Source organism: Musca vetustissima, unplaced genomic scaffold (assembly GCF_032173495.1).
Source record: "Musca vetustissima isolate MV318-11 ecotype Yass unplaced genomic scaffold, APGP_CSIRO_Mvet_v1 utg12350, whole genome shotgun sequence".
NCBI lineage: Eukaryota > Metazoa > Arthropoda > Insecta > Diptera > Muscidae > Musca > Musca vetustissima.
In genome coordinates, this window is record NW_026879966.1 from 58,773 (window position 1) to 73,627 (window position 14,855).

At 32.9% G+C, this 14,855-nt stretch overlaps 1 protein-coding gene across 1 annotated transcript; it reads left to right on the forward strand.

The window, feature by feature from the left end:
• The first annotated feature begins 7,605 nt into the window (after positions 1–7,605).
• Positions 7,606–9,943, forward strand: LOC133325219 (ATP synthase subunit delta, mitochondrial). The gene is made up of 4 exons (XM_061534001.1): positions 7,606–7,760; positions 8,001–8,205; positions 9,412–9,623; positions 9,690–9,943. Exons 2-4 carry the CDS (start codon positions 8,007–8,009, stop codon positions 9,750–9,752), a joined length of 474 nt encoding a protein of 157 aa, XP_061389985.1. The 5' UTR covers positions 7,606–7,760; positions 8,001–8,006; the 3' UTR covers positions 9,753–9,943.
• Positions 9,944–14,855: the final 4,912 nt, after the last annotated feature.

Sequence of the window (14,855 nt, forward strand, 5' to 3'; positions counted from 1 at the left end):
ATAATCGATATTTTTAAAGAGGATTTCCAAGGGAAATTTACTTTGAATTTATTATTATTTTAATATAAGTTTATTTTTAATTAATAATATAAAAAAATATATTGAATTTCGACTAGTAATATAATTATATTAATAAGGACATGTTAAAATAACGTATGCCATAATGGCAAAACAGCTGACATCATCAAAGAACCAATCATAATAAAAAACGTTCCACGTTTAAAATGGCTGCTTTAAAAAATCATATGGCAATCTGATTAGTGGGACAAGTAACGTGACATGTGCAAAAGATGTAGGTGCTTATGTAAATTTTGCACGTAGATGTTTGGGCTACAAAGTATTTTAATTAAAATCAAAATTATTATATTTAAAAATGTAACTGTACTATTTTTAGATCTGAAAATAAAAACACAAAGCTGTAAACTTAACTTTACATAAAATCGCATCTTCAATTTTCATAACTCGAAAAAGTCCTACGTGATGTAACACATGTATATCTTGAACGTCTATTATATTAAATATGTAAAAAGTACAAATAAATACACACATTTGGGAGAAAATAATGACATTAGGATACTTATAAATCAAAAATTTTCCTTTCAAAAGTTATTTGGTCTTCAGGTTTTTTTTCATGGACTTAGCGAGGTTTTGTAGCAATAGACGACTAGGGACATAAGGACTGCGTAGTATTATGACTAATAGAAATGATGCTACAGACGACTCCGGGGGAGATAGCATCTATGCTTGAAATACTTCTTCCTCTGAAAAAATATACAGGTCGAAGTAAATCCATTGTTTCAAATAACGCTTAGTCGGCGTTTACAACTTGCAAAAGAAAAGACACACATACGTGTTGTAACACATGTTTATCATGGACGTCTATTATATTAAGTAAATTAAAAAGTAAACATAAATGTACCTAATTTGGAGTAAAAGTATTTGGATTGAGATACTTTTAAATCACACTTTTCATATACAAATTAGATTGACCCTTTATCTTTTATTCTAATAAAATAATATTTAAGCTTGTATTTCCATGACTGTTACTTATATTTTAGACACATTACTGATATATGATTGGAAATTATTAGTCTGTTCCCGTACTGCAAGAATCTACTAGATTTTACTATTTTCTTCGATATGAAAAAATTATCGTAGTAAAAAGTAGTAGATTCTTGCAGTAAGGGAACAGACCATATGTTTGAATCTAGGTCAGAGATTCAAAAAAACTTCAAATTCTATGTTAAATAAATGATATTCACTTTTGGCTATATGTACCACGGACAATATTTAGTAGATCTTTAAATAATAACATAAATTTTTACATACATTGCTTTATAACAAAATGGTGTATAGTTTGTTGTTGTATCACGTGTATCGTATCATGGGCTTCATAATGCCCTACGTGATGTAGGACATGTTTCCTTAAACATGTATGTAATATGTAAGCGATATACGCAATGTAACCATGCTTAAATTTATGATCACAGATGAATTTTTCTTCCAGATCACACTGTAATAATATTGGGATTCAGCACGTGATATCCCAAGTGCGGGCTCAGGGTGAGCAGAACTTATCAACGATTTCGAAGTGAAGCGATCAGAAATATCTGGCAGCTGGACATTCTATAACCTAACCTAGAATTGTATTTTTCCAAATGAGAAGATAGTAAAGGCGACTACTGTCGTCTATGTAAAGACGAGGGGAAATAAATGCCTTCTAATTTATTTCAAAGTAAAACTTTCGATAGAGATTCGGCAAAGTTTTGACGGAAGTAAAGGCTGGAACATAAGCAATGCGTTGTATTACGACTAAAGTTGCTACAAACATTTTCCGACACGTATAGCCTGCAGCAGATAGTGTCTCATCTTACATTTATAAGATAGTTTTGAATGTAAATACTTGTTGTGATTGGTTCCAAGTTTTTTTTTTTTTTTTGAAAACTAAATTTTATCGGATTTAATCCTAGAAAACTGCTTGTGGCAAAGGAATCTGGTAATTTTAGAATATTTCCATAACATTATCCGTTTGGGGTCCAATTTATAGTTAATTATGGTAAATTTGTCTTATTTACACGCCCTTGTCGCACATGAACTCAGTGCCACGTTTACAAGTCGCATTTATTGAAGTGCTCATATACATATTAAACACTTGGTCGATGTAAATAATTGAAGTTTCTACACAGTACAATTTTTGAGATTGAAAAATTATACAATATCAATATATATATACAATATCAATATATATATACAATATCAATAAATAATAAGACTGCGTTTTTTCTTCTAATATTTGTTTATCGATATAGATTATGTTTGTAAAAAGTGAGGATTTTCCTTATAATTGTTAGAAAATTATGTATATTATAGAGATTTTGTTGCGTTACGATTATTTATACTATTTTATTTGATAGATACACATTTTGTAGTTAAGGTTAAATGTGAATGCAATTACATATATTAGACGGATGGTTACATCCCTTCCCTTAAGCCTGTTGTGTGCTCTGAAAAGGAAAGATATTTTATGTGTGTTTTACTCCTCCCCCAACTAGTAGTTCCTATTTACAATAGACAATGTATCCATGTGTAGACAATGTCTACAAATAGGTGTGTCTGGTTACTTTCCCTGCAGGAATTGTCCAGTAACTTCTTTCTGAGAGAGTAAGGTAGTTTTATTCTCTTTTGCAAGAAAAATGCGAAAAGTAAACAGACGGCATCCCTGCAGAAGCTTGCAACTAATCAGCTGATTTGTCAAAACAAACCAATTTGTCCGCCATTATAAAGAATTAAAAGAAAGAAAACACAACCAGTTTAACAAGTTTTTGAAATAAAAATGCTGGAAATAGTCTTTTATTTTCCTATTACATATTAATACTTACGTTTTTCTCGTTTTGTAAAGTTTTTCTCCAAAAACAATTAGTCTTGCTAATTCCAAAAAAAATTATTTTCAAATTGAAAGCACAAAAATAAATAAACAAACAATAGAAAACATCTGATTGAATGTCGATGTATGAGAAGAAGAAGAGTTGCAAGAGATTGCAAGAAGAAATTTTTCCAGCAAGAATTTGCAAACTCTCACTGAAAGAACTGTCAAAATTTCTCTCTCCAACCGCTCTCTTTTGCAGAACTTTTGGGTTAACAGACGACTTCCAGTAACAATTTGTAACAATTGTTACAAACTTTAGGGTAACCAGACACACCTAATGTCTGTAAATCATTTTAGTAGTTTAATGTAAAAAATGTAGTCCAGCTTCAATAAGTTGATATTAGTATGTGTAGGCCCGCTGAGCCTTGGTAGGTTACTGAATCTTCTTCTGCGAAGAATTTCGTATAAATTCTTGTTAGGTTTCTGTATGAACAATTGATAATATTATGCAACACCTACTTTGTTTTGTGATTTTTGGGGTCTACTGGGTTTATATTTGAAGTCGTTTACGAAACATTTTATGCAGATAATATATTTACTATTCTAGACCTTGTACTTCTAATGCAATGGTGTTAAGTCAGATGTAATGTATTTCTTAACGGAACATTAGATCAGATGCCCGTTGGTAAATGTTGCTATACAGATGGCTCTCGTCTAGGAGGAAATTTTGGACTGGGATTTTTATTGAAGAACCAGGTACCGAAATTTCTCTTCGTATACAGATCTCAGCACGATCCTACAGGCGGAGGGTCAAGCTATAACAGAGTGTCTTAACTGGTTATGTTCAAACCTAGAACGGACAGCAAACAGGCTATAAATGCAATATCCTCCAAAACAGTTAAATCCAAAACTGTTCTGTAGAATGAGACCCACAAAATTCTTTGGGATAATCAGGGAACAAGAAATATCACAAAATTGTATGGCTTGACCCAAATGAAGACAAAGCTAAGCAAATTTTAACGCTAAACAAAAAAGAAACTAGCAGACTGACGGGACACCTCCGCCTGAAGGCACATCTACTTAAGATTGGATGCGAGGGTAACATCAGGTGAAGAGCGTGTGGGGAAGACAGTGAAACGCTGGAACATTTCCTGTGACACTGTCCAGCATTTACATGCCTTCGAAAACAATTCTTGGGATATGACACTATTCAAGAATTAACCGATCTGAGGTGATGTGAATGAAGAAGACTGAAGGAATTCTCAAAAAAACAAAGAATTATAGAGGGATCAAAACCCAAGAAGCTTAGTCTAAATTTTCCCTAATTTCTAACCTTCTTTTCATTTCTGGAGCGCACAACAGGTCACATCTGGCTTAAGTGTATCTCCTTCTCTTTGTTGGTCATGTGGTGGTATTATCCTGTGACACTGTCCAGCATTTACATGCCTTCGAAAACAATTCTTAGGATATGACACTATTCAAGGATTAACCGATCTGAGGTGATGTGAATGAAGACTGAAGGAATTCTCAAAAAACAAAGAATTATAGAGGGATCAAAACCCAAGATGCTTAGTCTAAATTTTCCCTAATTTCTAACCTTCTTTTCATTTCTGGAGCGCACAACAGGCCACATCTGGCTTAAGTGTATCTCCTTCTCTTTGTTGGTCATGTGGTGGTATTATCCTGTGACACTGTCCAGCATTTACATGCCTTCGAAAACAATTCTTGGGATATGACACTATTCAAGGATTAACCGATCTGAGGTGATGTGAATGAAGAAGACTGAAGGAATTCTCAAAAAACAAAGAATTATAGAGGGATCAAAACCCAAGATGCTTAGTCTAAATTTTCCCTAATTTCTAACCTTCTTTTCATTTCTGGAGCGCACAACAGGCCACACCTGGCTTATGTGTATCTCCTTCTCTTTGTTGGTCATGTGGTGGTATTATCCTGTGACACTGTCCAGCATTTACATGCCTTCGAAAACAATTCTTGGGATATGACACTATTCAAGGACTAACCGATCTGAGGTGGTGTGAATGAAGAAGACTGAAACAATTCTAAAAAAAAAAGAATTATAGATGGATCAAAACCCAAGATGCTTAGACTAAATTTTCCCTAATTTCTTCTTTTCATTTCTGGAGCGCACAACAGGCCACATATGGCTTAAGTGCATCTCCTTCTCTTTGTTGGTCATGTGGTGGTATTATCCACTCCTTTTTCAATCTAACCTAACCTAATCTTTTTCTTCCCAGGTTCCTCAAGACAACTAGTGTCGCTTTTCTCGCAGATTTCTTTAGATCCCAATGTAATAGCTAAGGTTTTATTATTTTTTTTTTTAATTGGAATATCGACATAGTTGTTATCAGTAAATACCAGTACATTCTTTCATTTTGGAGACGTCTGTTTATATTCTCAGGCTAGCTGAAGATATATTTTATCATTGACTATGACATGGTGAGAGAACCATTCACTGTGGAGTGCTCTCCGATACACTTCACACAATCAGACGAGAAAAAATCCTATTCAATGATATGGAAGGCTTTCGAGATAAAGAGTGGTTCATAGACGAATCCATTTAACCAAAAATTTAGCTTCGCCTATGAAGTTAATTTTGCGATGGAAAACCTCTTAATGTAGCGGTCACTGACTCCGAAAATGATATTCAATGTATAAATACAGGAGAAGGAACGTCTAAATTAGATTTTTAATGTATTTTTTTATTTTCTGAGAAGGCAGCAAATAATTATCAGTCTTCAATCATGAATTTATATTCGGAATAATAAATCGTTTACGGTTCTATACACAAATTTCTATACCCTCATCTTATGGATAATGCGGGTATATACTTTACTACGGCCTCATCAAAATAACGATTCTAGACCCCATGATTCTTTGAAACTCATCCGTTTCAAATAATTTGGAGTCGAATTACAAACGCCCGTCCGTCTGGCTGGTGCGCACGATAACTTTCGTCCAAATTTTGCACATCGTAATATTTTTCCAAACATAAATCAAATTCGAAGATGGGGAATGCGGGTCCACTCCTTCTGGTAACTCCTACATAAAATGTTACTGGAAATTAATTTTAGAATATCATGCGATATTTAAACACAACTTTTGTTTTTGGTAATGATCGGTAAATATTTAGGAAATGAAATTGACCAAATACATTATTGTTGTTTTTTTAATCGCCATTTAATGGGATTAATCGTCCATATTACGTTTAACGTAGTCATGTCGGAATGTGCGACAATCGGTAGGTTCGTTCGTTTACTCAATAATTTGTACGAATTTGTACAAATTATTACAAAATGTTGTTCGTTTACCCAAAATCCCAGTAAAAGAGAGTGAATTGAGAGAGCAGATTTGACAGTTGTGTTACTGAGTATTTGCAAATTCTTACAAGGAAAATTTACTCAGTAAGAATTTTCTTGTACCATCAGCTGATATTTAATCAGCTGTTTTGTTATGTTTTGTAAACAAACAAAAAATTGTTCTCAAGAAAATTGATTGTTTTGTGAATTTTATTTTGATTTTGTATCATTAAATACAAAAATGGATGAAGAAAACGCAAGTATTTAAAAATAAGGTAATACAAGAGTAATTGGCGAACGATTTTTTAGGTTCCAAACCACTGACTCCATATACACCGAATCTGTAAAAATCAATCAACATCAATATATTTCCAAATAAATAGTTAAAACTTACCGGTCACAACCCTTTTAAATGTTTGTGGGGAACAAACAACATCAATTTTCCGCTTGTTATCCATTTTTCTAATAAAAATGCTGTTTTTTAGTTTGCGCCAATTTGTTTGTTGTTTTAATCAGCTGTGTCGAAACAATCTTTTTACTGGATGTTGTTCGTTTACTTTTTGCAGTTTTTCTCTCTTGAAAAGGAAATTCGTATTTACTCTCTGCAAATTCTTACTGAGTAAATATTACTGGGAAAGTAAACGAACGAACCTGGTGTTATAAAGCGACTTTTATAACACCTGGTCTGTTCCCGTACTGCAAGAATCTACTAATTTTAAGTATTTTCTTCGATACCATAAATGAAAATATGTTATCGTAGTAAAAAATGGTAACTTCTTGCAGGTTCTGGAACAGACCAACCGATTGTCGCACATTCCGACACTTCGATAACTTCGGGTTTATACATGCAACTTTTTTAGGCAACTCTGCTGAATTCTTGGGACAGAGAGATAGTAAAAGTGACAAGGGTGAAGAAATTCAAAAATACAATTTTTATTTCGATTTTATAACAGACTAAAAGAAACATCTATTAAAAATGGCGAACTACGACAACGCCTACGGCAATAAGGTTGAATATGTCGTAAAATATAATAGTAAGTTACACCTTTCATAAATACTCCGTGATCTATTATGTAAAATAGATAATATATTTTTCGTAAACTATAGCAAATTTTATAAATTATAGCAACATTCGATATTTCGGAAAGCCTCTAATAAATAATATAATTTAATTGCTTATATCAGTTTTTTATCAAAAAGGAGCACCACTTAAAACAGGTATTAACTGTTGATCTCCTCCATTAAGAAGACTACAACTTAAAATTTGCTCTGCCAATATACAAGATTCGTTCATTATTAGTCATATATATTTTTTGTTAATATGTGTTTCAAAGTAAATATTTCATTTATTTACTTATATCCGTTGAAAAAATCTTACAATATTCTGGCCTTGCCATTACACACAAATGTGGTAACACTATACCGAAAAAAGTGCTGCCATTCGCAAATGACACTGACAGCTGTTTAATTTTTTTAGTAGCCGCACTGACATTTCGCATTTTGGAGAACCGTAGCAGCCGAGGTTTTTCACGTAAATTCCAAAGGACATTTCACTGGAAATACAAATAAATTAATAGGTAATGACCGGAGTAGGAGCCTTTGCAATTTCAACTCAAGCCGAATTATGTAAATTTTCAATTATTAAATCACAATATCTTCGTTGATTATGTTTTGTTGTTTGGCGGTGGTCATAACCTACAAAGTTACATAATGGAGAAAAAAATTGAAGATTTTCGGGAGTGTTTCATGAAGGACTAACTTGAAATTATGTATGTGAGGAAAAGTAAAGTTAACGATAACCATATTTTGTCTTACAGAACAAGATGTCTTTCGTTAAGAACGCTCGTATGTTGGCCGTCCGCGGTTCCCGCATGATCCAAAGCCGTGGCTATGCCGATGAAATGAAACTTACCTTCGCTGCTGCCAACAAGACTTTCTACGATAATGCTGAAGTGCGTCAAGTCGATGTGCCCTCATTCAGTGGAAGCTTTGGTATCTTGGCCAAGCACGTCCCAACATTGGGTAAGTTCCCAATTATAAAGTGATGTTTGGTGATTTCTTTCAAGATATTTGGGAAGATGAATTTTTTTATGTAATAGTGATTTGATTGAAGTTTTAAATATGGGAGTATCAATTACTTTTGATGAACCGATTTAGAGAAGTTATGGCTGCAAATAGCATGAGTGGATTTTTGATAAATTGAGTTAGTTTACAACTTATGTTTCAATGTTATCAGAGTTACATATGCAACCATGTAGTTGTTGTTACAAGCCCAATTGTTTGCTGTTTCCATATTCCGTGTCACTCAAGTGACGCTGGTCCAAGTGCATTGATAAAAAAGTGATGTAAAATATAATAAGCGTTTGGGTTACTGACAACAAGTGTAAATATTTGTTGCCGCCGAAGTCCCTACCACTTTTAATATTGTGCTCTAAAGTTCAATGAGTACCTTTATATTCCGTCGCGTAGCCGTTCCTGGGATCGGTCCTAGGACCCCTTTAATATAATTTTTATAGATTTCGGAAATATTAAATCTATTATCGCACTTTATTTAAACGATCTTCGAATACATTGTAAAATTCCCGATCCAATTACGTTGTTCTAAAAACGTTCGATTATCAAGCTAAAGAAAGAATATACCCTTTCTTTTAATAATTGCAAGTTTCCCCGGTTTCAACGTTCAGTAGACCAGTTCTAAATTGGACTTGGCAATTTTTTTTAAATTTAAATTGCGAATTTATTCAATAAACTTAACATTACAGAATAAACAAAGCCCTTAAAATATTAAAATTTACCAAAAAAGTCCGTGATTGATGAGTGTTAACAAAAATTTTTGGTCGTTATTCTCACCCCAGTAGACATCCAATAAAAAATTTAATGCAAAAACATATACTTACACGTTGTGTGATGTTACCGGGCCAGTAAAACAACAGACAGATCGAATTGTCGATAATATTGCATCAAAACCACGGTGTTCTGAAGAAGTGGACATAGCACAGATCACTTTATGAGCCCAAGATAAAGCTGACTAATGAACACTTGAATAATTTTGAAATTTCGTAGTAAAGCCTAGTAGCAGCGATTTTGTATGATGCGATTAATACTTCTTCAGGAATAACAAAGTTATACAATTAATTCGTAAAAAATTTATATATTTTTCGTACCTAGATTTTTGTACTATTTTTTATGAAAAATTAATAACTTGTACTTTTTGTTCTCTATTTTCAGCTGTCTTGAAACCCGGTGTTGTTCAAGTTTATGAAAACGACGGCAAAACCACCAAATACTTCGTTTCCAGTGGTACCATTTCCGTTAACGAAGATTCTTCTGTCCAAGTTTTGGCTGAAGAAGCCCACAGCGTCGCCGACATTGATGTCAATGAAGCTCGCCAATTGTTGACTCAATACCAATCAGCTCTTACCTCTGCTTCATCTGATGAGGTATGCAAACATTTGTAATTTTTTTCATTTATGTGTATATTTCATGAACACATTTTTCATTTACAGGCTAAGGCTGAAGCTGCCATTGCTGTCGAATGCTGTGAAGCCCTCATCAAAGCTGCCGAATAAATTTAATTTTTTTCAGTGTATTTAGTTTAAAAACAACGCTCCTTGGAGCACAAAAAACAGAAAAACAAGAAGTATCATCATCTTTCTTTAAATTCCGTTGTAATTTAAAAAATAACAATTTATTTAAGTAAAGAAAAAAGGAAATTTGTGGTTTTCAAAAAACCCTGTTTGTGAAGAAGAACAACATCAAATGGTAATGATTTTTATTTAGTAGCTACACTGGTTATTGATTGGGAAATAATGTTATTGCCGGTAAAGAAATTAAAATTCAGCTAATGTATTTGTCTATTTGCAGCAAGGACCACAGTTGAGTTTTTCTAAAATCCTTGGAATTACAATTATAAGAGTGCAATACCAAAAGCATATAGTTGAATAGATATGTCCATTTGAAAACCGAAAGTGCTAATCAGATCATATGTTTGTAAATTTTGAATGTGAACTTTAAATGGCGAAAATTAGGCGTTGTTCTTATGAGGGAGGTTTCATACTCATTAAAATCTAAAAATTTGGAACATTAAATTTTTATGGGAAAATGGTACGGTAAAATCTCGCTAATCCGGACTACATTTTACAACTGAGTGTAATATTTACGTACGACGCCTCATTAATGAGGTCACGCAAAACATTACTATTTAAGGGGAGATTGAATCTTTATAACCCCAGCCTCATATATATATATATATATTGGTTTTTTCTTTGAACCAAACTCGTTTCAAATAGCCGACTAGTGCGCACGATAACTCTCGAATCGTAATATGTTTTTTAATCTCAAATCAAGTTTTAAGATGGAGAAAATCGGTTCACTTTTTCTATTACCTCCCCACAAAACGGTAAAAAATTTGCTAAGAAAACTATTTTATAAATCTATTTTGAAAATCAAAAGTGTCAAAATGTTGAAAATTTTGTAATCCGCAAAGCTATTGAAATATCTGATTTGATCCTAAATTTGCATATATAATGTTTTTACTAAACGTAGATTATGTTCGAATATGAGGTTTATATGACATCCTCTTCTGATTACACTCCACAAATGAGCAACTGTTAAAAAATTTGTTATATATGAAGCGAATAAAACCCAGTGTGTAATTCCGGATACCTCCGCAAATCATAAATATCTGTCGGCAACAACGAAGGACACTTCATTTACTTGTTTTTTTATCTTTCGGGAATGGATTAATTGTTACTTTTATTATCCTCTTCATATGAGGCATTCACAAATAGCTTATGTTTGATTCTAAGTGGGAGACTCTTATTTTGCATTTTTATTTAATTGCAATGATTTGTCTATGCACTACAGGTTTGATTCTCACCTTGCTGGCATTCTTCTTGGGTTTTTTCTGTTTTCGACATACATTATAGCTACGAGTTTTTATTGGCGACATGTAGTCGAAAGCGCCCATACTTAATTGAAAGACATCTATCGAAACAACTTGGACTTAAAAATCAAATTTGTAAGTTTTCACTTAAGGGAAATTTCAAGAGTTCTTGAGATTTTCACTTGAATTTTTTTGGGGACATTCATTAATTAGTGTAGATTCGAATTATATCAACAAAATTTTTGACCCCGAGAATGGGGGGTCCCCTTAAATTGTTAAGTTAAAAAGTTAAGTTTAAAAACCAGAATGCCAAGGCTTTGAACAAATAGTTTGTTTGGTGCAACATTTAGATAAAATTAGAAAAAAATATATACAGTGCCTGCCACCTAATTCGCCATATATTTATGATCTTTTATTTTCGACTGATATGTTTTTCGATAAAACTTTTCGTCGTTCTACTCAAACAACTGATTTGATATATCAAATGTCATTACAAATTGATATTTCCTCACATATTGCAAAAATATACTGGTTTTCTTCCTCGAAGACTTCCGGAGTCAAAGGTGTCCTTCAAGTAAATTTCCATCTTTTGATTTTTTATTTCGAATTTTTGTTTTTTTTTAATATTTATTGATCTCTAGTTATTCTGGCAATTTCTGGGCCATTCGCATCTTTATTTTTATACAAAGGTTGATTTTTCCAATTTTAGGTTTGCAGTACGAATGGTTGGCATTTTAAAAATATTTTACAGATTTTTTTTTTCAAAGTAGTTTTTTGTATATATATTTTTTAATATCAACGGCATTTAAGTTAAAATTCCGAGATTACCTAATTAGGTGCCCCCCCTCAAATTTGACTTGTTTCATAAATATTATATATCACAATTTTCCCGTGATATTTCTGCTCTCACAATTAATCGCTCAAGCACAGTACACATAAATGCTTTAATAAGAAAATTATTTTAAAATATTCCAAACGAATCGAGTGTTATTCAAAACATGTTTCTCTTAAGGAGGGTGCTATCAAGGTGACTGGAACTGTGTATACGCCACGTGCGCATATCTGTATTCAATTCAGATTGTTTTGCAAAATTTTGTCCAAGTCGCACAAACTTTGAGAGTTAGGTGCTTCATTTACAAAAAAAAAAAAAAAAAAAAAAAAAAAAAACGAAAGAAAATAGGTGCTTCATTCACATAAAAACGGAAGAAAATATGGGACTTTTATATTACTTTTATTTACATTTATATAAAATCATACAATAATATATGGGAGATATATCTACATCTGAATCGATGTTAACAAAACTTCAATATACGTCAATCTGTACTTAATTCAGTACTCTGTGCAAAATTTTGTCAGAATCAGAAAAAGTTTGGTGCTCAATTTACATAAAATTGGATGAAAATATGTATGGAGCTAATCTAAATCTGAACCGATTTTCTCCTATTTCAATAAGATTCGTCCTTGGGCCAAAAAAGTGACCAGTGCCGAACTTTATCCTATTCGGATCATAAACGCAACCTTCATGAAGGGACGGGCATGCATAAATCGACCAAGAATGTGATTATATATATGCATATTATCCAAAGGAACCATGAGTCTATTCCGATTCCTTGTCGGTTACAAACGTATGTACAAAGACATATAATCTGTACCACAGTGTGCTTAAGGGAATAAAAAAATATTGGTTTAAAATTTTAGGCGGAAATTTTTAAATCACTTTAACAGTATTTTGAAGCATACTTTTAGGTGAATTAGTTATTTATTTGGTGCAAAGGCAATGTTGTATATGTGGTACAGGGTATTAAGTCTTTGTGCATATTATTGTAACAGGCAAAATCGAGATGATTCCTTTTGAGAATGCACATAGAATCACTTTCTGAGTCCGTCTGTGCATGTTAATTTGTATTGAAATAGGGAAAAATCGGTTCAGATTGTTATATAGCTCCCATACATATTTTCTTCCGATTTAATGTAAATGGTGCACCAAATTCCTTATATATATTCGATTTGCACATAATTTTGTACAGCGTATTAAATTAAGAAGATAATTATGTGTACTAAGTTTCGTAACAATCGGTTCAGATTAAGATATAGCTCCCACATATATTTCCGTCTTATTTTATGTAAATGGTGCACCAAAGTCCATATATATCTTTCGAATTGAGTCTAGAACAAGTGAAAAATCGTTCATTTCGGCCGGGCCGAACTTTGGATACCCTCCAACATAGATATACTGACAGATACTTGAAATAAAAATATAGGAACATAGCTAAAAGTGTACCTACATTTCTACAAACCGATTATGTTTCTAAATATTGGTCCTAGGCCCCATGTTTCTTTGGACCATATTTCTTTGCTCATCTTATTATTTCTTCCAAAATTAGTTCAAGTTCGAACATGGGGAATATCGGTACACTCCTTCTGGTACCTCCCACACAGGGGCTAGGCCTAAATGCGGGTTACATTTCATATATATATATATATAGGGAACATACCAAAAAGTGGATCTATATCGACATTTCTACAAACTGATTATGTAAACCAAAAAGTGCATCAAATACAAATATCTAATTGTTATTTATACCCTCAGTTTTATGGCTAATGTATAACCTTTGATACGCTAAAAAAGTGCCTCATCGAAATATTGGTTCTATATCCATGTTTTTTTGACTAAAACCGTTTTAGGAAATTTGAATTTCGTCCAAAATTTGCACATTTTATTATTTCGTCAAATAATATCCGACACAAAATGGTCAAAATTGTGCAAAAAATTAACTTTATAATATCATGCGAACGGACTAATCTATTTGAACCAAACTTTGAATAATCTATTATACTAACCAAGCCTAGATCTTGTAGAAAGATGGGACTCCACTCCAACGTTCCCAGGTTTTATTTCTCGAGGTTGGGTGGAAGCTGTTTCACTATGAAAATTGAAATTGCAGAAAAAATTTGTACTCATAGTACGTCCCTGGAGGCTATACCTTAAGCGGGACCAATGTTGATTGCATCGTGTAGGAATTACCGAATATTTGTAGTTATTATTATATGAGGTGCTACTACTGATTGAGGACTGATATAGCTCTATTTCGAAACTAACATGGAAAGAACCCCAAAATACCGATAATTAGAGGGGTCAGTTATATGGGAGCTATGCCTAAACGTGGGCCGATATATCCCATCTTCGAAATTGACCAGCCTGCAGATAAAAGACAAAAGACCTATGCTAAATTTCAGCACCCTATCTCAATTCCTTCAGAAGATAGCGTGATTACAAAAGACGGACGGACATGGCTATATCGTGATAGAATTTTACGCTGATCAAGAATATATATAGTTTATATGGTCGGAAATGAATATTTCGATGAGTTACAAACGTAACGACAAAATTAATATACCCTCCATACTCTGGTGGAAGGTATAAAAAGGGGGTTATATGGGGACGATCCCAAAAAGGGGCGATTATTAAAAATTTTTGTAGAGGGATTTGTTACCATATACGACTAGAAAATACCAAATTGCAGCGAATTTGCTTGAAAAACGCGCTCAAGAACCCCAAAATACCTAAAATTTGGGGGGTACTCTTATATGGGAGCCATCCAAAAAAATTTACTTATTTATAATTTTTTGTGGAGATATTTGGTACCTATTAAGAACTTAAAATACTAAATTACAAACAATTATGTGGAAAAAAATTATCGTATTTTTTTCCACCCCCAAAATACTGAAAATTAGGAGGTACCGTTATTTGGGAGCTAACAGAAAAAGTGGACCTATATTTATA